At 38.5% G+C, this 25,149-nt stretch overlaps 2 protein-coding genes and 2 long non-coding RNA genes across 5 annotated transcripts; 3 read left to right on the forward strand and 1 right to left on the reverse strand.

Moving 5' to 3' along the window:
- Positions 1-43: 43 nt before the first annotated feature.
- On the reverse strand, positions 44-6,325 carry LOC110045145 (kinesin-like protein KIF9). Its single transcript, XM_020750740.2, has 5 exons — positions 5,669-6,325; positions 3,848-4,237; positions 2,682-3,063; positions 1,723-2,091; positions 44-1,183 (listed from the first exon to the last, which is right to left on the reverse strand). The coding sequence occupies exons 1-5, from the start codon at positions 6,266-6,268 to the stop codon at positions 603-605; spliced, it is 2,322 nt and encodes a 773-aa protein (XP_020606399.1). The 5' UTR covers positions 6,269-6,325; the 3' UTR covers positions 44-602.
- Positions 6,326-6,406: 81 nt separating this feature from the next.
- On the forward strand, positions 6,407-10,685 carry LOC110045146 (COMM domain-containing protein 8-like). The gene is made up of 5 exons (XM_020750741.2): positions 6,407-6,514; positions 6,894-7,049; positions 8,106-8,264; positions 9,012-9,167; positions 9,720-10,685. The coding sequence occupies exons 1-5, from the start codon at positions 6,443-6,445 to the stop codon at positions 9,741-9,743; spliced, it is 567 nt and encodes a 188-aa protein (XP_020606400.1). The 5' UTR covers positions 6,407-6,442; the 3' UTR covers positions 9,744-10,685.
- Positions 10,686-13,004: 2,319 nt separating this feature from the next.
- On the forward strand, positions 13,005-23,822 carry LOC110045147 (uncharacterized). Of its 2 annotated transcripts, XR_016201799.1 has the most exons (6): positions 13,005-13,079; positions 19,430-19,508; positions 19,984-20,065; positions 20,675-20,753; positions 21,898-22,021; positions 22,713-23,822. It is a non-coding gene; the product is annotated as an uncharacterized LOC110045147 (long non-coding RNA). The 2 variants fall into 2 exon arrangements; XR_016201798.1 differs by lacking the exon at positions 21,898-22,021.
- LOC149103662 (uncharacterized) lies at positions 13,288-15,947 on the forward strand. Its single transcript, XR_016201800.1, has 2 exons — positions 13,288-13,757; positions 14,015-15,947. It is a non-coding gene; the product is annotated as an uncharacterized LOC149103662 (long non-coding RNA).
- Positions 23,823-25,149: the final 1,327 nt, after the last annotated feature.

Consider the following 25,149-nt stretch of genomic DNA (forward strand, 5'->3'; position numbering starts at 1 on the left):
TTATTAGTTTGAAGATTTAGAAAACAATGACCAAACAAACAAATAGACAAAACCTGTTGATTGCGTCTTCTATTATTTACAGAGTTATTTTACGGTAAATGTACATTATCTGAATGACACTCGTTCCAGAATTGGTTGCACATGCCTAAACATAACGCACTACCTCTACTGTAAGCTCTCGATTGTGTGAACAACAGAGAGGAAAAATCTTATCTATCCACCAGGAAAGATTGTACAACTCGTTATTTGCCTGAAAAAAAAAATTGCTTCTTCCATACGTGCCTGAGTTTACTGCACGGAGAGACTATTTACTAATTGGATCATTCATTATTAAAATATTCTTTCTGCGATGCCAATTTATTCAAAATACTTGTACATGCAAAGCAACTTTTAGTCAAAGTAACTGATCTTTCCTGAATAATCTATATACAATAATGGACTTAGAAATTGCGTCTTGTCATTTTTTACAACTATAATTATGGTCGTGCTAGCTTTGTTCATTATCTTTTAACAAATTAGCAAAACGCAAAACAAGTGAAAGTAAAATAAAGCATAGTTTTTAAAAGTCCGTTAGTGTTATCATAATTTAGCCCGGCGGTTTCTCATGTGACCGTCAGCGTTGTTGGGGGTTTGTTCCGCACTGTGGCTATCAGAGTCCCAGGCTTTCTCTTTTTTTGTCCACCGCTGGCCGTCAGGTGCATTCGTCGTTCAGTTTGCATCTTGGCATTGTAGTAAGGTACAGAATCGGGGTGCTCCATTAACAACTCAAGCTGAAGCCGATCAAACTTCTCCTGTTCGTCTTCGGGGACCTGACCCTCTCGGCCAACCTTCGGCTCATCGTCGGCTCCGAGGAACGACTCCGAATACCAGTTCTCAAACTCGGTCACCAAGCGATTCCTACATTGATTTACAAGTTTTTCGCAGTACATGACTTCAGATTTGGTATTCAGAAGGTCCTCGTAATCGCGTCGGTAGCGCGACTTCAGATCTTTTACTTTACGGAGGAGTTCGTACTCATCTTCGTCAATCACGACTTGTCCGTCGTCTGTTCGGAATTCACCCTGTTCGAGCCTCTCTTGTTTACGAGTTTCCAGCATTGCTCCAGAGTCGTTGATTTCTTCCATGAGACTGTTTACCGACGAGGAAAGCTCTTTGGCTTTCTTCTTTTTCTCGCGTAGAATTTCTGAAACACGAGTTGAAAGATATAATTTAGTAAAAAAAAAAAGAAAGAAAACAGTTGACTACCATTTGAACTAAATAAACATGACATTATTTACTAGCTTAGTTGGTTATATAACATGGTTCTGTAAACCGACTGTGGTTTTTATTCATTTTCTGATCGCGTCTTTCTCATTTTGAAAATTTCCTGGTGTATGAACTACTTCCGCAATGCGTATGAATGAATTTAAGTCATCTCACACAAGCTGATACAAAAACTTCGAAAACTGGAGGCGCCATTTCTTACTGACAGTTTGCACTGTTTTATTTATTGCCAATACAAATTACAACTTACACTGTTCGCCTATATAAATACTGCAATACATTAAGTCACAATAAAAAAAGAAAACTATTAAATATTAATTACGAACCATAGAACCGCAGAAGACAATCAACGCGTCAACGGGCAATGCTTCAGTTAATGCTCTCAAGAGACTCTGTTCCCTGAATATGTGGTGTGGTTGTTAATTCACTGTTCAGAATTAACTTCAATAGTTTACTTACCTTTATTTTGATTAAGAATCCTATTGATCTCACTTCCTCGTTCCTGTTTGAATTCCTCAAAAGCCTCGCTCTTGGGTGGAGGCGTGGCGACACGCTGCGTGGGAGACTGAGCCGAGGGAGACTGGAGCCGATCTTGTCCATCACTACCGGCTTGCCCATCAGTTTGCCCGGCACTACCCCGGGCGGGCGACTTAGCACTGTCCCTCTCTTTCCCCTTTCCACGGCTTTTCACCTTTCTTGTGTTCACCAGGGTGGACACGTTTGGTTTGACGCCGGGGGGAGCAACTCCTACCCCGAACCCTTGACCGTCCACTTCGCCAACCAACCCACTCTCTTCACCTTGGACAGTGCCTACTTTACCACCTGAGGCTGCAAGTTATACACATTGGTCAGCGTTTGATTTATAATCAATGTAATGCTTCATGTAAGCTAATTTGACTCCGCAAGAGGTATATGGCACTTTCGAGCCTGGAGCCGAGGGAGGGGAAGGCGAGGAGGAGAGGCTGGAAAACTGGTATTAAAGAGAGCAGAAACTAGAACGAGAACAGGTAACAAGGATTCTCAAAGTAGCAGAAACTTAGAGAAACTGGAAAAATTTTACAGTGTTTCGTAGTATTTTGTGAGAGAAAAAGCTACAAGATGTAAAATTTGTAGTGTACAAATTCTATGTGGATCAGTATGCTGAAGTATGCATAACAACTCGAATTACTTAGTAATACCTAAAATCACAAGCCTTAAAATCATAATTACAACTTAAATGACCTTAACAAAATAAACTTCCCTAAAATAATTCCTTAAAAAGTAGGGACTAGAACGGGGAGAATTCTAACTCGAACTAGAGGCAGGGAATTTAGAACTACTCTATCCTGGCCCCAACCCCTATAGTTCCACCCCTCGGACTGTGAATAGGACTTCCGGTAAGCGCAATATCTTTAAAGTGTCCTATAGGTAATACTGACCAGAAGTCACTCCATCTCTTTCGTGCAACACATATTTCTCTCGCAGCTTTTCCTCCACCTCTGACTCCATTGAGTTCACGATCACTCGGAACTGCGCGAACGTCTCCTTGATTTGCCGAACATTGACGAGCTCGATGTCGTTCAGTTCGCCCGACAAGAATCGCTTCACCTGCTCACGGACATCTTGAATTTGCGACTCCGACAGCGGCTCGTACGAGATTTGGCTGCGATTCGTCAGTGTATCGTGCATGGCGAGTTCCTGACGCAGAGTGCGGATTTCCTTTTCGTGTTGCTTGCAAAGCCTTAGTGTGTCGAAGTGTTCTGTCACGGCTGGTTCGGATGGCACGTTCATCATTCGGCTGCCAAAGCGCATGGTCGAGAGCTTTGAAGAAGAAAACACAAGAAAAGTGTACTTAGATTTGTCTCGTCCTAGAATCTTTTTCTGGAAAACCGTAATGAGCTTCTGTTCTAGTTGACCTTGCAAAAATAACTGACTATAAGCCATAGCGGCGGGAAGAAATAGGAAACAAAATGCTCTCATGACAAAGTACTACAAAATGTTTATGGTATCCTGTAATAAACCGGCATCCAATTCAACCAGAATAACGATACTGGTTGTTTTGATATGGGTAATCTAAGGGAAACTACGCCTATATAGAACAGGGTGATTGATTAAGAGTCCACGAATCTTATTGGTTATCTCCTAGTTCAGTGACTATTGCTTAAAGGACGATTATACGCGCGTCATCTTGAAAGCAGATAGCTTTCTTATTTCCTGCTTAAACGTACCTAAAATTGGTCTAAGATTGTTGTCCACTATGGTTTTTTTCAGTGGGGGGGTTAGATCCCAGTGAGAGTAACGCAACTGGATTGAGATTCGAAAGTCTTGATCTTACTGCTATCCAAAGGTTCCTAATGTTTACTAGATAAAGACAATTGTACTCTACACTCCCTTGTTTAGAAAATAGCTGTAGAAAATTGTGTCTGATAGTCGAACTGTTGAATAGTGAATGAAATATGCCAGTTCTAGCGTGTTATGTTCAATTCGGAATGCGATGAATTGTGAACAGGTGAAAAAAACTGACCTCATGTAGCAACGTTAACACTGCCTAATTGAAAATGCATGTCAATCTTAGCTTAGTAAGGCAGTGTAGAATATTCTTTACCGTTTCCTCGATGTGCTCGGCTTCTCCCCATATATTCGCTATCAACAGTGTATTACACTTCCCACCAATTGAATCCTTCAGCACGTGTGTCAGTTTGCTCTGTCGAAATGGCACGTGATCTCTTCGTCTATCAGACAGTGCTATCACAGCTTGTTCTAAAAATGTCAGCGACTTGTTGATGTACATGGCTTCCACTTGCGTTTCGCCGACAGACAGCGTTTTTCCGAGTCTCTCGGAGCCAGCCAAGTCCACGAAGTTCAGCTTGGAAGTGACGTACTTCGTGTTGGACTCGACGCGCGAGTGAGATTCGATGTAGATGGTGAAGACACAGTGCGAGCGAGAAGAGCGTTTGTTCAGTGCGTGTTGAGCGATGATACGGTTTGTTTCTCCCTGAAATAAAGGTTTTGAAACTCGGTTATTGATTATACACCGGGCCACAAGGAAATGGTGAAAAAGGGTATTTTCATGAATAATGTAAGATCGCTCCTTTTTTATTCTTAACAGTTCTGCGTATATAGCAGTGAGCCGTGAGCCGTGAGCCGTGAGCCGTGAGCCGTGAGCCGTGAGCCGTGAGCCGTGAGCCGTGAGCCGTGAGCCGTGAGCCGTGAGCCGTGAGCCGTGAGCCGTGAGCCGTGAGCCGTGAGCCGTGAGCCGTGAGCCGTGAGCCGTGAGCCGTGAGCCGTGAGCCGTGAGCCGTGAGCCGTGAGCCGTGAGCCGTGAGCCGTGAGCCGTGAGCCGTGAGCCGTGAGCCGTGAGCCGTGAGCCGTGAGCCGCGTTTTAGCTGCTGCGTGCACCGTGTTTTTTGGATTGTCACTCAAACTTGACAAAGGGCTTAAGATTTATTGCAACCTTGTTCCCAGGCTCTCGTCCCACTAGGGCGGGAAGATGGGAGACCCTGGGAATTAGGCTGACTTTATTGCATGCTGGGAAACGTTGTCAAGATCCCTGCCATCATCAGTTCTTGTTGCATCATGGGATGCATAAAGCCACACATCCCATCCCCACCAACTCTTGGGGTTGATTTAAATGCTACATTTCTGATGTGTGCAACAAGCGTCTGAGAAGTCTTAGAATTATATAAATTGTCTTGTATAAATAAAACTTACAACTTGCTTGTGACTGTTCCTATATGACATGAAAATGTTGTAGGATGTACCAGAACTAACATTCTACTCAAATTTAATTTGAGAAATCCCTGGAATCTCGAGAATTCAAACAAACTAGTCTATTGTTCTTCCTGACAATCCTTTGTAGTTTTGACAAGGAAAAACCCTAAGCCAGTATCAGCACTTGTAACATTAGATTAAGAAACTCTCATACACTCTTCAGTGATAAAAGTCACTTGTGCAGTGTCTGATCTAGGATTTTACTTTAGGGGGGGACAATCTGTCCCACACAACAATTTTCTAGGGGACATTCCAGTTTTTGGGGGACACCCTGTTTTTGCTTGTGGGAAATAAAAAAGTCAAGTCAGCATAAATGAGCTATGAGTAGTACATGCATGTTACAAAGACGAAAAAACAGGGGGAAACACAACTTTGCTGGGGAAGATCTAGGGGGTTCGGTTGAGCCCCCTAGACAAAAAAATGAGACATTATAACACGCTGATTGCCAGAAATCCCATCAACGAGGACCTCAATTTTTAAATTTTCCGGGGGAGGATGCCCCCGGGTGGACCCCCCATACAGTCGGCGGTTCGGATCTCGAACCCTCTTCTCTAAAATCCTGTATCCGCGACAGACCTGCCACATTGTAAATGACCCCTCACTACTCCAATACATAAACACGTACCCCCATTTGCCTATAAGAAATTATTCTCACCTCAAAAAGTAGGTTCAGAGCTTCTTCCTCGCTGTTAGCCTGGTGGACACTAAGCCCCTTAACTCTCGTAAATCCATCATCGTCTTCAGTGACTGCCATCAGGGAAGGATTTGACACTGTGCCAGGTAATGTACAGAGCAAATCGAACATGTGCTCATTGTAGATTTCTAAATAAGAGATCCGAACAGTCACGGCGTGCTCCGGTCTTTCGCGTATCTCCCTGTAAACCTGCTGAATTGCCCGCGGGATAATTCCACGGTGCTGGAATTTCTCTGTGGACCCCGTCATCGTGAACGTCTTGCCCGCACCCGTCTGTCCATAAGCCAAGATTGTCCCATTGTAACCGTTCAAGCCCTTCGAGACGATGTCCGCAGCGCATTCCTTGTAAACATCGCTTTGACTGGCGTTGTGCAAGACGCGATCTAAATGGAAACCCCAGTCGAGTATTTGATTGTTGATGTATCCTCTTCTCAAATCCTTCTTACAGTGGATATTGAGCGACTTTCCGTCTGGCAGGAGTTCGATCATGTCCTGCGCGAATCTTGCCGTCGGTCGAATTCTGGCATACACTTTGACACGTCCATTGTCTTCTTGAAGCATTTTGCTCTTGTTATTTCCCGCTACCTCAACGAAAAACCGCAAAAATTCAACAACAATCTTTACGATCGAATCTGCTCCCTCTGTTGCTAAGGTAATCGTTTCTTGTTGCTAGGAGTATTGCGCATAAAGTTCCATGAAGACTGCTGAGCATTTGCTTGCAGGCGCTAAAACAAAATGGCGGACGGAGGAAGTCACGAACAGGGACTAGAGTTTTTGCAGAAATGCTCAAAGCAAGAAGCCGAGAAAGTAAGTGGAAAGTGAAAAAACGTGAGAACAGGGGTTGATATCTTCCTTTTTGTAAACTGGAAATGCATTACTCCTTTTCCTTGGATTTGGAAATCAAAGAATACTCGAGTGTCTTGTTTAGGCATGCATGTAGCTGGTCAAAATGATTTCAAACTACTTTGATTTGTATTTTTCTTGTTTTAGGATTATGATAACAAATGTGGAACAAAGGGAGATACAAATGAAACTGGTTTTAAATCATTTTGACCTGAAATTCATTTTAACATGCCGCATAGCCTTTGAAAACATATAAGCTTAACCTTTTAAACGATATTGGCTAAATTTACACTAAGGATGAATTATCCGAATTTAAGCTATTTGAACTTTTTAACTCACATAGATAACACAGGAACTCCTAGATTGTATATGCAGTGGGAAAAACTTGAGATATGAGAACTATGGAAAGATTTGGACCACTGAAGAATGGAAATTGTTACAGCAAGCTGGGATAGAAACTTTGAAAGGATTCACTTCAAGAGGGCTAGACAAAGAACAGGTTTGATGCGCTGCATGTTATATTTCAACGAGGATAACAAGAAAATACGGTTAAATTGAATGAAATAGAAACCCTGCAGTTCAATCAAGCATACTTTTTCTTAATCAATCAATCTAGCAATCATTACGTCAATAAACAGACTTTTAACCAGATGGGCTGATCAGTTAGTCAGCCGGTTAGTCAATCAGTCAGTCAGTCAGTCAGTCAGTCAGTCAGTCAGTCAGTCAGTCAGTCAGTCAGTCAGTCAGTCAGTCAGTCAGTCAGTCAGTCAGTCAAATATCTGTAAACAGGATTCGAGACAGATGGGCTGATCAGTCAGTCAGTCAATCAGTTAGTCAGTCTATCTGTCTGTCTTCCAGTCAGTCAGTCAGTCAGTTAGTCAGTCAGTCAAATATCTGTAAACAGGATTTTAGACAGATGGGCTGATCAGTTAGTCAATCAATCAATCAATCAATCAATCGCTTACTCTCTTTCTTGTTTGATTGGTCAATCAACCTTGATTGATCAATCAACCAGTCAGTGAATCAATCATCATTTTTGGAGTTCAGGTACAGGGCTTTAGCTTAAAGGAAGATCAGATAGTTTTTGAAATGAATGAATATCTAAGTGTAGGTCTTGTGTTTGGAAATGTGATTTCTGGTTTAGATCTTGTAAACCTATAGCTTAAAAGGCCCAGTCTCACCCATTTGGCTTTGTAGCTGTTTGTTTTTGTAGTGATTAGCTTATATATAAGACTTAAAGGAATAAAAAACAAACAAGCCTTTTTTGAAAAAATAATCCACTGTACATAGTCATGTTTATCGTGATGCAAAAGAATGATGTTGAGATAATAAAATCCTAAGAAATTAAATTGTTCTGCTAAATTAGTTCCTTGGTATTAATACATGTACATGTACACTCAGGATGCATTTCAGTATTAATTTTGTAATCTCTGTCTCAGATTCATATGGTTATATAGCTATAGACTTTAAAATTGTGTTAACAACATGCAGTGTGAAAAAGTAAATACTATCTTAGTAGAACTGCTTACTTTGGCGTACATCTTTTTTTATACAGATTTCTAAGGAACTTGACAGGTTTTCTCTATCATCTGAAGTCAAGCAAGCTGTCCTAGATTGCATTTGGCCTCGTCAAGAAGAAGTTAGACGTAGTTTAGTGTCAAGTACGGCAGCTATAACAAATTCGTACCTGAAAGACTTTGACTGGAAAGTCAAGGTAAGTGAGACAGTACTTAAGTTGTCGTGAAACAAAATCTGTACACTTGCATCTAGTACTATTCAGTTAGTACTAAGTTTACATTGGTGTAAGTTATGTAAATTGAACATTGATTTTTGTCACACTTTATTTAACAACATTTTAATGTTAAAAGCATGGTTCTCACCACCTCCTAATTAGTTTCTGTATTGTCATTAGTTTAATACCCACATCAGATCATCAATGTAATGTTGACTCCTTAATGTAAAATTTAATCACAGTATTACAAGAATGCAATAAACTGGCCAGTAGTATAACTCTGATCTCTCAGACGAGAGTTGAACATGCCAGTCGCCAGTTAAGATCCCAATGGGGAGAGGGGAGGGGGGACTCCCATATAAAAAGGATGGGAGTGCTTGTCGTACTTTTTGGGATTAAAAACGCGGTTTTGGTACCTCTTTGGCTGTTCAGCCTCAAAAGGTCCACAGTGTGAGCTTTTGCTATATTTTTTTAGGGTATTGACCAGAAAAAAATTTGGCAGGAGATGATGTGTTGTTTTAGAACTGGCACTTCTTAGGGGTGAAAAAAATTTTCTAGCCACACTCTCAAAACAGGATCCAAGTACCTCTTAGGGGTTCTTTTCGAAATTTCTGACAAGCACTCTTGTCCTTTTTATATAGGAGTCTTCTCCTTCCCCCTAAGGGTTAGGATATCATGCTAACTGGGTACAAAATCCTGATTTATTGAATGATAATTTTGAACCTGTAGATGATCATGTCCAGTGACAAGTTAGCAAACATTAAAGAACCTGTAGTCGCACTTGACTTTGATGTTGTTGAGAGTGGTGAAGATAGGAATGTATCTGTAGAGCTTACAAAGGAGGAACTTAACAGTCTTATATCATCATTAGAAGCAGCCAATAAGGTAAATATTCAACACTTGATGGTCCCAAGGGAAACAATTAATTTGGTTTCCTGCGTATCTCAATGAGATTTGAGGGAAACAAAATCGGCTGGTTTTCTGAGAAACCAGTGATATAGCCTCGAAGAAGCCCATGAGAGTGCATTCTGGAGAATGTTGAGGAAGAACTACATGTAATTTCAGGGAACCTCGGACTAGGAATTTAGCATTATCTTGTCAGAGAAAATTAGTTTAATTTGGTTGTAGGCTTTTTTAATGGTTTTGTTGAAAACAGTCTTCTGATTATGATCATAATGAAAATTTCCAGTTAACATTAGCAAATTTAAACATAAACTGGCTACCATCTCTTGCATCATATTGTTTCCTGGTCAGTGGAAAGGAAATTGGAATAACTATTTGTTTTCTAAATGTTGGGGCAAGTGTTCACTAATAAAACAATGTAGGTGAAATATAATACAAGGTATACATTCAAATACATGTAGTACCAGTCTGATTAAAACTATTCTTAGTTTTAAAACATGGTTTTGTGCTCAGTGTGCTCTCGTCTCTACACAGGTTGTGATGCAGCTGAAAAAATGATAGAATTATGGAACACTTTTTTTTAATAAATAGGATTTATAAATATTCATATTAAATAGCCCTGAGACATATGTGACTTTGTTCATAATCATTCCTTGCATGCACTGTTTTGTAATAATGTGGTGGTTTTATTACTTTAAAGAAAATGACAAAACTTTTAAATTTGAAAGACATGTTTCGACAGAACCTCCTGTCATCTTCAACTAATTGATGTACAAACCATTGGAAGTTAAATTTATAATAAGCAGAAAAATGCTAATTGGAATGAATAGTAACAACAAAATGAAGCATTTTTCTACTTATTGTAAATTCAACTTCGAACACTTTGTACATCAATCAACTTCAGGAAGATGACAGTAGGTTCTCTCAAAACCTGTCTTTCAAACTTAAAAGTTTTGTAATTTTTTTTAAATTCTTGACTTGCCTGCTATTATCAAGACCCTTTTATTACTTTATAAAAAATTATTTCATGGATAGAGCATTATTTGGGAACTTAACACGGGTGAATACAGATGTACACATGTACACATGATATTAAAGTTGGGGGCCCTGGGGTAAAATTGTAAGTTGGAGCTTGACCAATTTTTCCCCTAGTGCTTTGATCTCCCAGAATGCTTAGTTATATTATTTCAGTCAAAAACGCCCCTTTTTCACATCTTGAAAGAATTAATGTCAGAAATTTGTCAGGCCAGAAACACTTTTAATTTACTAAGAAGCTAGGATTAGTTTACATTTATGCCTGTCATAGATTCCATGTTTACTAACTAAAAAGAGAAAACTTGTAGCTGGTAAACAAGCAGACTTATTATTGCTTGTGACACTAAACTAATTAAACTGTATAAGAGTGATTCAAAAACTGTAAAAATATTACTTTTACTTGAGATCATCTTCCTCTTACAAAGCATTTTCATACCATGGGTGAAATAAAGAATTCAAAAGGAATTTTATTGTGCCATCAGTGTTTTCATTGGTGCTTATCTTCTACCTAGGGAAATCTGGCAATGTTTCATCAGTATTCCAACATCTTTACAGTATTGCACAGGCTGGAGTTTAAAATCGAACTACCAGCACTAGACGGCTGCCTTCTTGGAATAGAACAGATTTACTTTTGGATTTGTGTACAAATTTTGTTGACCTTCCCCCACACTCCAAACCTTCTCACTCTCCCTCCCGATGAAAGACAAACATCTGTCATCAGAGCTTTAACTCAGGACAAGAAACACAAATAAAACTGACTTCAATAAGTGGGTGTCCATATTAAGGTAATGTCAGTATTAAGCAGGTATCTGTAGAGAGCAATTTCTCTTAGAACTTTGAGAAACTTCAGTCTATGTTACCAATAAATTTATAAACTGTTTAAGATCAACCTCACGGGAAAGTGTCACAATGAAAAAACAAAGAAACATCATCGAAAAGGAAAATACTTCTACATTGTATTTTGCTCTGTAGAATCTTTTTATGGACTGGTGTATTTGGTGGTGGTATTTGACATTATTTGTAGTGAAATTAGGTAAAAGAGAACTTTCAATAAAATGGAATTAAATATGTTGTTTTTTTTCCTCAAAGACCTTGCCTGGGTTATGTGTGAAAAACAATGCATATTGATCATTTCATTTCACCCAACTGCTGAAACCAAACTTTTGTTACTGTTAAAACAAAAGTCAATTAAAACAGAAAATGTTTTCTATTTCTTTTTACAAATACTACAATGAAAAGCAAGGAAATAAGTCTTTTATTACATTTATTGCAATGTAAATTGTTTGTTCGCTCAATCATTAATTTAACTTTAAATACGTACTAGTTCTCCCAGTTTTAAAGAGTATTGCAAGGTATTTTCTAATAATTGCTTGTTAGAGACTTGGGCTTACAGTTTAATTTTTTGAGTAACACCTTAAAAGAGGTTTTCTGAGCTGGAAGTTGAGTTTACAAATAGCTTTCTAAACTAATTCTTGATGCAATATGCGTTGATGAGGATGATTCCACAACAAATGTCCGGTTTAATGGTTGCGCAAAGATATTATCAATCCTTTACCATTCTGTCACAGTTCTCAAGGGGGCCACAAATTATAACATCTTGAAGACTCTGTCAACTTAGCGTGAAAGGAGAATGTTAGCTGAATATTTTAGATGTGATCACATTTTAAAATGCCATGCAAATAATTTATTTAGGCAGTTGATGTCCATCGCCATTGCAGTTTTATTCCATATACAAATATGCAGATTGTCAAAGTTTGCAACCAATCCTGAGAGATTATCACAAAAGACTGACCACCATGTTGGATGACACAAGCAAAAGAAACTAGTCAGAAATCTTTTGCTCAAGTCATCCTATATGGTGGCGATGACGTCATTATCATGTGAACCAAGAATAGTGGCTTCAGTTGTTGTTGCGCTGTGCTGCAAAATCCAAAATCCTTCAAGCGATACAGATTCAAATGGTTCCTTAAAAAAATTAGAGAATATCCCCAAGCTGTACAACACAAGCTCGCAACTCATCGTAGTATGTCAGTATTAATCCACGTGCAATGTTACGTCACCAATCATTTCATCATATAAGCTACTGGCATTCTCAGGTATTCTCGATCTCCAGGGCTTGCAATGATAGGCTAGGGTTTGGGATCACCAGAAGTGAACAGTTACATCTTTCACTTAAATCTTTCGGTAAACCGTTTCGTAATCAACATTTGAGTATCGAGAAATCTTTCCACACAGTTTACGATGCATGTTTCTGTCTTGCCATCGAATTTGCTGCCGGGTTTTTCCACACACTTATCCCAGCACATATCGGTGAACGCAGCGACCTGAGTATTAAACTTGAACAGTTGTTCTTGAGCTATCAGCTCCTGTTGGAGCTTTTGATCGACTTGGGAGTTACCGGATGATCCTCCAAACGACATTTTGAGCCAAGTAGACTGTTGCACGTGTGAAAGACAAAATGGCCGACGATGTGGACGCGCTAAACTGGGCGCAAAGGTGACGTGCGCGACAACCTTTTTCCCTGGCCGCTATTTCAATGTCACGCAACGCAAAAGCTTTCAAATTAAAACGTGCATCTAAATTACAAAACGAAGAACCCTGTCGAACTAAAACTTTGTAATATGTCAAGTCAGTTAGAGGGAATCCATTTCAAATGACCACATTTAGCCAGCTTTGATTTTATGACTGTCTTAACTTTGCGTAAATATTCCATTGAAGAAAAACTGAAAAAAGCAGGAATGGAGGCTACAAAATCTGTTGTCACATCCGGTGGTATCCCATCATACACTAAAAGCACAATCTATGATCACGTGGCCAGAGGCATGATGTCTTCGAAAATATGGCGGGTGTTGTTGCAAGGTAAGACATTTTTCTGTTTTTATTTGCTCTCCTGTGGCTTGTTCTTGTATTATCATAAAGTAAAAGTTATTCATGGCTTCAAATTGAAAAGTAACTTGCAGAAGTTAATGCAAGTGGAAGGAAACTTTTTTAGAAGGTGAATTTGAGCACATGGCAAAATAACATTCTATTGATTAGAGTTCTTCCTCTACCTATGGCAAGCCGTTTGTAGCAAAATTTAATCCTTGCGATATATGTTTAATCCTTTAAATAACGGTTTTATTTAAAGATAGAAAAAGGCATTCAATCCAATGGTAAATGAAATTTTTGGTTCAATTCAATCTTTTAATTTTCACGATTCAATCCAATACCTGGAATATTGATTCAATGCAATACCTAAAATATTGATTCAATCCAATACCTAAAATATTGATTCAATCCAATATCTGGAATATTGATTCAATCCAATACCTGGAATATTGATTCAATCCAATACCTGGAATATTGATTCAATCCAATACCTCGAATATTGGTGCAATCCAACACCTCAAATATTGATTCAATCCAGTACCTCAAATATTGATTCAATCCAATACCTCAAATATTGATGCAATCTTCCTGGGCCGAGCGCGGCCAACAGGAACGAGAGTAACTGAGCACTAGAGAGCACTGAAAACATGGCGGGCGAAGGAGAACTAGGTTGCTTACCATTTACAAAAACCATCCGGTTGGAAATTTCAGGCATAAAGATTAAACAATTGCATGCGACGTTGCGGGAGAAGGAATCGCTATAAAGTATATCCACATCAGCTAGAGAGACTTAAAACAGCAGAAAAATAGCATCACCTCAAATCACAGCCCATATTTTCTGAAGCTTCCCAAACGGAATGGTACGAACCATTTGATTTTCCAACTGGAATTTCCGGTTTTCCCATGTAAATGGTAAGTGCCCCTAGTTTCCTAAGTTTCTTGCAGACATCTTGGATAAAACGGAAATAATTTTTGAGAATTTTGACTCAGAAGTTGCAGAAGTGCACGCCGAAGTTCTTGATCAAACCATTAGTCTGCTTAGGTAAATGAGACGTTGCTACAACCGAGACACAAGGGACACGGAAAATTTAGATTCCATCACTGCCGCTTTTGTAGATGTAAGTTAACCAATTTTTATGTGACAAACATATTTGTTTATTAAAAGCTGTGTGTGCTAGCTTTTTGGGGCAAATAACATAAACTGTGGCAAATTTTGCTACCACATTGGTCTTTGGTATTGTGCATATTTCTGCTGTCCAATCATTACTGGCACACTAAACTTTGAACTGTAAACAAAATTTTTGCTGTGTCGTGTGCACAGTCAAACATGTTTCTCATAAAAACTGCTTGTGTAAACCTGGCTTTAAGCTAGTTTTGAAATAAGAACCTTTACATTTTACAAGACAACAATCATTGAACATTGGGATGTGTTTTAAGTTTTTCAATGTTGTTGTCTCATGTTTTGCATTATTTAACCCACATGTGGTACTTCTTTCCTAAAAACGATGTTTTTCTTGATATTCTATGACAAACATGGCACCAATTTGTTGTGAATATTATCGGGTACCTAGGGCTCAAGGCTAACACTACTGCCAACTAGCCACACATTTCAGTTTTGAATAGTAGATTTTTCACTTTCACTAGCCATTGTGACAATCATGATGGAATGGAGTACTGGTCTACTGGATGAAAACAAAATTGAGAATTATCCTGACAAAGTAAAACTGAAGAGAATAGAAACTAATGAAAACAAGGAAACTATGAGTGGATTTCATGGAAATAATTGCCTTAATAAGCATATGATAAATATTTAACTATTAAAGGGAGATAAAAGAAAATGGCAACATTGATAAAAGTACATCAGAGATTGAACATAAGCATATTCAAGAAAAGCAGGATTCGTGTTTGTGGGAGTGAAATTTTCTTAGTGATTATTATTAACATTTTAGATGCAACAAGAAATGTCCAAGATTAACCACTCTTATAAAAAAGTCAGTGAAGCTGTGTATGAGAAAGGCTGGCTGGTGCAAAGTTAGTTTTGGCTTGTGACATGAGTCCTGTTAGTAGCCATTACGCCAGTGCACCGAGAGGTTAGTCTTGTCTCCTGGGTACTTTTGAAAATAAGATAACAAATTAACCTTGCAATATTTTAACATCTGTTTTGATAAGCACCTGAAAAATCTACAAGGCAGAGTAGTGCACATGGCAGTTATCAAATGCCCTGACTTCTCTTCAGTTTAGTTGTGTTGCTAGAAGTTAGGCATTCTGTACATCAGTTTTGTATATCAATGAAAAGGAAGATGAGAAAATAATTTACTTGATACAGGGTGACGTTTTCTGTTGTGAATTGAGTTGCAAAAATACTTTAAGGGCCATAATCTCCTTTACCCAGCCCACACACATGTAGTATTATGCAATTGTCAGTTGCCCAAGTTTAACTGTCACTAGTTCTAGAGCCTCTTGGAAGATGTCTACTCCCATTTGACTTGATTATCTTAAGGGATCTAGCCTTTCCAATACAAATGACTGCACTGGATCATGTTGTCCCAGGTCAATTTCTTCAACTACAACATTTTTATCACTGTCCAATGGAGTTGGACCATCAGGATCATCACCATAGTATTCAAAATCAAATGACTTTCCATTTGAAAGGGGGTTTTCAGGCTGCATCATATGATTAAGCCACATTTGGTATGGCAACCAGTTTTTTTTCTGTTCTTACATTTTGGTGGTTGAAAGCTTCAGTGAACTGGCAAAGAGCAAGGTTTATCCTTGGTTGAAAAACTAAGTGTAAGGTGGAAAGATGCACTGAATCATCAATGTCCAGGATGCCTGACAATTCCATACTACAACTGAAAAGTGTAAAAGTACAAGTGGGAAGCACAACGGAAACATCCCTCCACAACCTTTCAATTCGTTGGTTGTGTTGATGGCCCTGCAGTGAAGCTGCCCCTCTCCTCTCTTCTAACCTGCTCCATTGTATCGCACACACCAACGTTTTCAACACCATGATCTACTCGTACTCTCGAAGGCCAAAATTCTCCGTCTCTCTTAACGGCATCCAGAAACAATTCAAGAACTGTTTCTGCTTTATTGTTGGCACTACATTTCAAAAACATTATTCTCCGAGAAAATCCGTCTATACAGCCGAATTAGTATTTTCCATCGGATCAGAGAGTGATGTCCATCCAGATGCCAAAGCGAATTTACGCACCCCATCTCTAGACAGTATTTTGGGGATCTAATTTTGCTAACCTTTCTCTTATTCTTCTCCGTTGAACCCATAACCCAATGGACTTAAAGAAACCTGCAATGAAATTATATCCATACTCTTGAATGATTTCGGTTCCTTATCAGGTAAGTTGTTGAAACCCCTCATATCTTCTCAGCCATACTCTGTCAATCTTCTGTGAATTGTCCATCTCCAAACTCCAATCATCTTTGTTATCGTTGTCCAGATGAATCCTAGTCCTCAAAGTTCCTCGAGCACCTCAACAGGAATTTTAAGAAATGGTCTTCCATGATTCCAACTTCTGAGTCAAAGTTCTCAAAAATTATTTCCGTTTTATCCAAGATGTCTGCAAGAAACTTAGGAAACTCAACTTCTAAATTTAGTTCTCCTTCGCCCGCCATGTGTTACAGTGCTCTCTAGTGTTCAGTTACCCTCGTTCCTGTTGGCCGCGCTCGGCCCAGGAAGATTGCATCAATATTTGTGGTATTGGATTGAATCAATATTTGAGGTACTGGATTGAATCAATATTTGAGGTATTGGATTGCACCAATATTCGAGGTATTGGATTGAATCAATATTCCAGGTATTGGATTGAATCAATATTTTAGGTATTGGATTGAATCAATATTTTAGGTATTACATTGAATCAATATTCCAGGTATTGGATTGAATCGTGAAAATTAAAAGATTGAATTGAACCAAAAATTTTATTTACCATTGGATTGAATGCCTTTTTCTATCTTTAAATAAAACCGTTATTTAAAGGATTAAACATATATCGCAAGGATTAAATTTTGCTACAAACAGCTTGCCATATCTACCACAGTCAGTACATGGTCTAAGCTACTAAATCACTAGGTTAGCCTTCATAACAAGGAGTGTCCAAGAGCAAATAATTGTGCATATTTTGCGTGTTTTTGGTCCTTAAACAGGCAATAAAAGAACTTGGCCAATATCCAGCCATCTTGACCTCACGCCTGGTCAATAACCCATACATGTATGTACAATGTAACTGGACTGAGTGGAGCACAATTCAGGGTGTAGATGACAAGGAAAGTTTGTTTTCTGACAACAAATCATGGTCGTTTTCCAAGCTAGTCTACAGCTCGGAAACTTTTATATTCTAACCTGTTTTCTGACCTCAATTCATGGACATATTCTGTCCATACTACAAAATATTCATTCCTGATGACAAGGGTTGAGTTTTGAAAATCAACAGCAGCTTTGAACAGTTGCCTTGAATCAATGCATAGATGATGTAATTCAACCCAGCTGCAAGGAGGGCCAAATCGGTGAACATGGTCGTCGCAAAAAAAAGTCTCGCTACAGACTGGATTATGATTGTATTGCATTTCGTGAATGCAATAACTAGTGTTATCTTCAAAACAAATTTAACCACAAAATAATAGCATGCTTTAAACAGGGATCCAGATTTGCAGTCATCCAGTTGTCCGAGACCACTAAAAAATTGTAAGGATCACCATATCAATACAAAAACTCATTTATTGGACAAGTTTAGTTTGACTTGACCAAAAAAGAACATTTCTTAAATTTTCTTGTAAGTTGGCTGCATTCTGACCACTTGTCATCCATCTGGAACTTTTAGAAAACAGAGAAATATTTGCAGCTTTCTTTTGCAATAAAATCATCATTTTGGTCCACAATCTTGGATGATGTGGTATTCTCCGTGACTAAAATCATTGCAGGCTCAATTTTCATTTTGTCAACCACTGACACTGATGCTCACGAAAACATGTGATACGATCGCTTCAGATGCTAACACTTCAGAAAAACAAGCCAAATATGAACAGAAGAGTCAAACATTCGTTTCAGTCTTCATGGCACTCAAAGAGGCCTTGGTTTTCATTTGTACCTGGATATTCTGTCTCACTGTTCTGAGAGACTGGTCTGGTGAAAATGATAAAAAAGTACACTTTCCATGTACAGTCATGTTGTTCAGGTACCATTCTTCCCTGTTGAACAGGCTACTAAAAGTTTGGCTGATGACTTAGAGAAAAAACCAATATGGATCCCTGCTTTAAATAATGTAAAAGGATACCAATGAGGTGAATATTATGATAAAGGGACCCAATGGGCATGTTAGCATGAAACCACAACTTACATTAATTTTCAGGGAGAAAATGCTCAACACTGTAATGCCCATGTTGGGCTGTTGAAAATGCACTCCTATAGGCCCCTACACTAGTTAGTTTCATGGAATTAAAATAAACTTACTACTAAAAACCCTATAACTTGGGAAGTTTTTTTGGAGAAGGCTTTATCAGGAGCTAGTTTCTTTAGCTTGAGTAATTTAAGCCAGAGGACTTAAAATCCATACTGTAGGGATATCATAGGATTGACTCGCAAAACGGACGCTACCTCAGAAATAGCCTTGGGTCCTTGCTTTTATGTTGTTCAGTAGGAACCTGGTAGAGAGTCAACATAGGTTCACCATGAAAGTGAAGTATGATCATCGCAGTAAATTTTTCCAATTTAAGCAACTGGAAAGAAGAAACCTGAAAAAAAAATCAGGGCTTCAACCATCTTGGACTATTTTTGCACGACCAGACACTGCAAGAATGAAATAGATTTCTACCCTGCCTTCATGGAAATGTTCTTCTAAGGCCAACAATCCTAAGGCAGGTTTATGTTGTTTACCAGGGGACCACATACAGCATGAAGAAAATCAAGTGCAATCAGCAGCCAAGAAATTTTCAACCAAGTTGGAAGAAAATAGAATCATGACCAAGCACAGAGCAAGCCTTGCCTTTAGCTAAAACCGTGACCCCCAAAACTTATCATGTCTTGCATAAATATTTCACAGCTCAATCTGTTCCCTTTCTCAAATCTGGCCAAACCTTTGTGATTTATGATTTATGGTTTGCCAGTATGGCTTAAATACAGGCATTTAGTGTATGTTTGTCAAACTCCTTGACAAAATCTACGATAGTTAGACAAAAATGCATCAGAGAATAAACAAGCTTCACAGCTGCAGTTCACAGAGTGCTGCTCACTAGTTTACCTTTTTAAAAATTGTTTTAAAAATTGTAAAAACACAAAAGATCAAGGCTGTCTTAAAGGTTAAAACAGTTCCCATTTCTTTCTACAGCGTAGATATGAACCAGAAAGCTCTAACCTGAGACGTATGTGGAGAAAGATTTGTTTTGAGGCAATAGATTCCATATCAGGTGAGTCTTTGCATTTTGTGAGTGTTTGTGTGATTATTGGTTGCAAAGGTTATGACTTGATTTTACCTGTACTAGAAATTATGGTGCACAATACAGGGAGAAAATTAAAACAAATATGGATGTTGTTTCACAGTTCTGCTATTCCACTGCATTGTGTCCTTTGACAGTGCCTCTCTCCATCCAGATATACAAATGGGTACTGGGTGAATTTCATAGTGGGCTAGCCCTACAACAAACTGGCACCCCATTTTAAGGGGAAAGGGGAATGAGAAAGATGCTGTATCAATTATTGCTATGAAAACTGGGGTAAGGTGTGGTAGTTTGGATCACTTGGCCCAATGGAGACTTCAGCTTACCTTCTTCATTGAAACTCCCCCTAGAAGGGTTGAAACTTTAAAAATCTGATGACTTATTTGTAGTTTGTAAAACATCAAGGAATTCCATAAAGGTTAAAACATTTACAGTGTCTTACTAGATACAAAATGGAGAAGCAAGGAAAAGACTATGTGCAGAGACTCAAGAGGAGAAAGAATCAAATTGAGACATTAGATCACATAGTAAGTCAGTCACAGTTTTATTTATGTTTGGTATCATGTCGTAGGAACAGTTGAGCACAATGCAGACAGAGATGTTGTTTCCGTACAGTTCAGCTATTTCAACAAACCCTTATGTGGCCATATACCTTTGCCTTTCATGGGTAGGGTGTACAGAAATTCCATAAGACTTCAATGCTTGGAGTACTGTTGTCGAGGAGCATTGTTATGTGGGAGGAGGGACACAGTGGTCCAGTGGTTCATGCACTAGACTGCATATCAAGCAGTCTGGGTTTCAGCCAATGGGTCTCTGCATTTTTTCTTGGGCAAGACACTTACTCTCACACTACCTCTTGCCACCTGGGTTTACAAGTGGATACTGGATGGTAATCCTGTGGCAGACAAGCATCCCGTCCTGGCAGAATAGAAATATGCAGCAAAGACCTGGATAAGCTGTGGTTATTTGGATCACTTGGCCTGACGCAGACTTTACCTTGAGTCCATTGTTGAAAGTTGCCCCTTTACGGTTAACACGAAAAAAAATCTGATGGTTGTTTTTAGTTGTGTATTGTTTGAAACTAAGAGATGAACAATTTCATAAAGGTGATTAAGGCATTTCCTGATTCTTACTAGATGTAAAACAGAGAAGAAACGGTAAAAGCTGTGTTGAGACTCTTGAAGAATCAAATTGAGGCATTGGAGCCCTTATTAGGTGAGTCACAGTTTTCTTTTAAAAGGAGGGTTTTTAACCACTCAGTAGTACACATACTAGGAATAATTGTACACAATGCAGGCAAAGAATTTAAAGGAATAGAGATGTTATTGTTTCACTGTTCAGATATTTCAAGAAACAATACCCTTCAGGGTTAGGTTATACAAACATTTTCTAAGAATACAATACCCCAAGCAACTGATGTGATTAATATTCAAATTGTGAGATACTGTAAGGGGCCTAATTGGATCAACGACCAATTGTTGTCCAGTTCATGTATCAATGCTTCCTTAGCCATTAGGCCTCTAGAGTGATCAGCTTCAAATTTCTCCGGCTGGTTTAAAATGTAATCATGAAGAAACGGTAAACAAGATTTAGAGAGTAATCTCAAAAAGGAATTGTCTAGATAACTCGAAACCTGTAAGGAGAATTTGTTTCGTGTGTAAGGACTCTGAATAAGGACTCAGCAATGAGAAGAAAGGTTGCGAGCTGGAGGATATTGCCTTGATATATCACCAAATTCTCAGAACAAACCCTGAAAGAAAATTACAGCAAAGAACACCAGGCAGTTTGGATATTTAGTTTTGTGAAAAAGATCATGTACCTTCTCATTTCAAGAGTGCCAAAGTAAAAAATGCACCCCGTTTTATTTTGCTGTAGCAAGTACATGAAAATACTGCATAGATTCAATTTGAGTGAACATAGGGATGCTAGCCATAGATTTTAAAGCTAAAACTCAGGGGCGTAGCTAGGGGGTCCTGGGGTGCCCGTGACCTCCCCCCCCCCCCCCTCCCCTTTTGTAAGCCTTTTTTAAGACAACAATCTACAACAGGTGGCGAAAACGACATGACAATCTGGTTAGTACCCTAACTTGGACATAGTGTGACCCCCCCCCCCCCTCCCTCCTTTGAAAAATCCTGGCTACGCCCCTGCAACCACCTTGTAGGACATAGTAAACAGTGTCACATGAGAGTACTGCATGTGTCCTGAAAGTGCACGTGAAATAACAATTGTCGGTCTCATCATATGCCAAACTTTAATAGTGGGAGAGAAATGCTTCATAACTGCGTTCAAATGACGGAGTTACTTGTTTCTTGATTCATTTTTTGCCGTGATTTTCACCGCTGTCTGAATTTCCCTCTAGGATTTCAGATACCACTGGGAAATGTCCTTGAAATAGCTGTCAAAGTAAAAGTCGTTTTCAGTCGTAGTTTCATAGAAGCCGTTTTGCCAAAACTAGCTGTAGCTGTCGGGTTGTCAGATCAAAGGTAAAAATGAGAAAACCATAATTACCTGTCAATTACTGTAAAATCTGTTATAATTCACAAATTGCCTTGCACGTACGTCTGGTTAGAAAACGATTTTCGTTTGTTTGCTAAGTAGTGCATTTGAACAACAGTTCGAATTTTAAAGCGACTTTGTCTTGTTATCAAATTCTTTTGTATTTGGTCAAAAGCGTCCGGCAAATTACATCACCTTCACGGTAACAATGTGAAGCTACCCGAGAGCTTTTAATTTTTTAAAAAAATCATGAGTTGTTTAAAGATTGGCGACTATTACCCGCGTATTAATTCATCCCCAGGAATTAAGAAAGTGCGAATATTGCCCGTTAAGTCGCGAACATTTTTGCCGTGAACATATTTGTCGTGAAATTTTTAGTGTGCTATTTTGCCGTTGAGCTTTTCGCCTGCAAACGTTGCTAATGAAGGTTAATTTTAGAGTGCTATATTAGCCGGTGCTATTTATTTCGTGTTGCTGCTTATCCGTTGTTTAAGTTTTTAATATCATTATGTAAGTTCCGTGTATTTTTATGATAACCAAGCGACAAGCTCATTCCCGATGGGAGAATTAACTTGTAAACTTAATTCGAGTGCCCACTGTAACACTGTATGTATATTTTATTCTTTGGGTTTCAGTATACCCATTATTAACTGGACGTTTTAATTATCTTTCTCTCAGGCTGCCATCTCAAGTGTACATGCACGGACATAAACATGGAGAAAGAAGCAAAAGAAAACAAAGAACTTCATGTAGATGTTTCTTAAGTGGATCCCGTTTTAATAGTGAGGTAGATTTACAAGACAGTTTAATCTCGATCGAGTTTCTGGCGAAAGATTGTTAGGGCGGAGCTCGTATCAGTGATTTCACAACACAACACTCGAGAGTCGAAAGAAGACACTGGAATTACTGTCAAATTGTCTAGTATCTGCCAAATTGTCTCTTATCTTTCTAGTTTTAGAAGCCTGGCCTGCGAACAGGTTCTTGGTGAGCCCGAACGAAGCGAGGGAGCACGAAGCGAGGGAATTTTTTTCGTTCGCCGATTTTTTTTTTCCGTCTTCTCCGGGAGTCTGTTCGCAGACTATAGAAGCCGTGTATTGTATTTAAGTTTGCAGCTTCAAAATGAAGATAAGATAGAATATTAGCATTACCTGGATTTGTGTTTTCAATCCGAATTTTCAACCTGCTAGTGTCGTTATTAAACTCGTTGACATTACTGTCTAATTGTCTAGTATCTATTTCACAAATTTACTGAAATCTTTGTAGTTTTCGAAGACCCATTGAATTGATCAAAAGGTTGCGCTTTTAAAAGGGCCAAGCAAAAAAAATCTAAAAGTGGAAAATTGTTCTTAGAAAAAAAGTCTGCAATTTTAAATGGTGTCTGGTTTTGAGTCAAACATAGACCGAGTCATTTGGCGGAAAAAATCTTGCACTATGTAAGATTTTTCCCTTCAAAAGTCGCAGTGTATGTTTGATTTCTGGTTAGACTCTGTTCAAAAGCGCAGAATTTTTTTTCTTCTTGGCAACCCTACATAGTCAAAAAATAGTAAAAGAGATAGCCTACATTTTGACTAGTTTCCAGGCCCTTTTAAAAGCGCAATTTTTTTATTTTGTTTACTTATTCAAATTGTTTGTAATGAATTGTAATTGAATTATTAAAAGCCAAGAAAAGTTATATTGAAGACGTACGTGTAATCGACTTATATTTGTTGTTGTACATTCATTGTCTAAAATATTATATTAGAGTGCTAAAATAATGTACACAATAAAAACCATCACTCACTGTTTTCATTTAATGTGATTTTATTGTTTTGCAATGACTCATTAATTAATTGAATATCACTAAATTAAATTAAAACGTGTGAAGGAAAAACTTCGCGTTCAAAAACTAAGACTTTTGGCGGGAAAATTGAAAACATTTGCACAGCGTTTCCCCTTACAACTTTTTTGAGAAAAATTTAAAGAGGTTACCCTTCAGAAGTTCTTGATCGTAAAAAATTCTCAAAGGCAACAGTTGACAGAAAATCTCGCCGAAAACTACATCACCAGCTCGCATTGAAAAATCAATTTTGATATTTCTAGATAGTTTTTTCCGACCCTAAATAAATATTTGTCAGTGTTCAAATTTCATTTTTCAGCGAACTTCACGATGATTTTTATGCGAGATGATGCAAGAGTTCCCCGAGACACGAAAAACATGAAATGACAAATGGATCAAATCAGCGATAAAATAGAATTTACTCCCAAAATGGATGTTAAGTCTCGCGAAGTGACCGTGAAATACCGTTTCAAGTAACCGAGTTTAATTAGATATCCAATTGAGTTTGATCTTCAACTGTTTGTTTCTTGACATTTCATATCTTTCTCTGTCGGACGATAATATAGATGGTACACTTCGGATCAGTTGCACAGGAGCAAGAACACTCTTACCAATCAAAACCCAATCATTTTCCCCCTGCAAAATTGCCCAATTTCTATCCGGGTTTACAACTCATTCAAGTTTCGAAATAAGTTAATTTTCCCTCGCTATGCGACCGTTCGCTCCATTCTCTTTTCCCGTGCAATAACCCAAGTGTGAACACCACAACATAATCAATATCTGGTAGAACAAAGATGTTCATTCCTAACTTAACGCAAAGTTTCTTCGGCCGGTTCACTATATTTTATGAAATGGTTAAGTCAAAATAATGTCGGAATAATCCACTGTGAAAATTTAAATTTCTTGTTGAAAAGTTTCCGGAAATATTTCACTCGGTGTTGAATATAGCCTATCAAAAAGAAAAATGCTTAATATTTATTTCTCTTTGACGTCCATAATTTTAAACGTTAGAAATGGCAAAGGAAAGCAAGCATGTTTTGCAAAGGCGCCACGAGAACTTTGTGTAACAAGGCACCGTTGTTAATACCAATTCATATGCAAATATTCATCCTTCTTAACAAATTTGTTTCTGGTCTTTATAGTTTTGGTTATGATTGTTACAAAATTGTTGGCAGCCTTTTAAATCTTGAAAAACAATCAGTGTTTAAGCTGAAAATATGAACTCTCCTTAACGATTGCCTTACTTGGTCTTAACTGTAGTTCTGAGAATTTGGTAGCACATCAAGACAACATCTCCTA

The sequence above is a fragment of the Orbicella faveolata genome, unplaced genomic scaffold (genome assembly GCF_042242905.1).
Source record: "Orbicella faveolata isolate gen_17 unplaced genomic scaffold, um_ofav_v1 contig_35, whole genome shotgun sequence".
Taxonomy (NCBI): Eukaryota; Metazoa; Cnidaria; class Anthozoa; order Scleractinia; family Merulinidae; genus Orbicella; species Orbicella faveolata.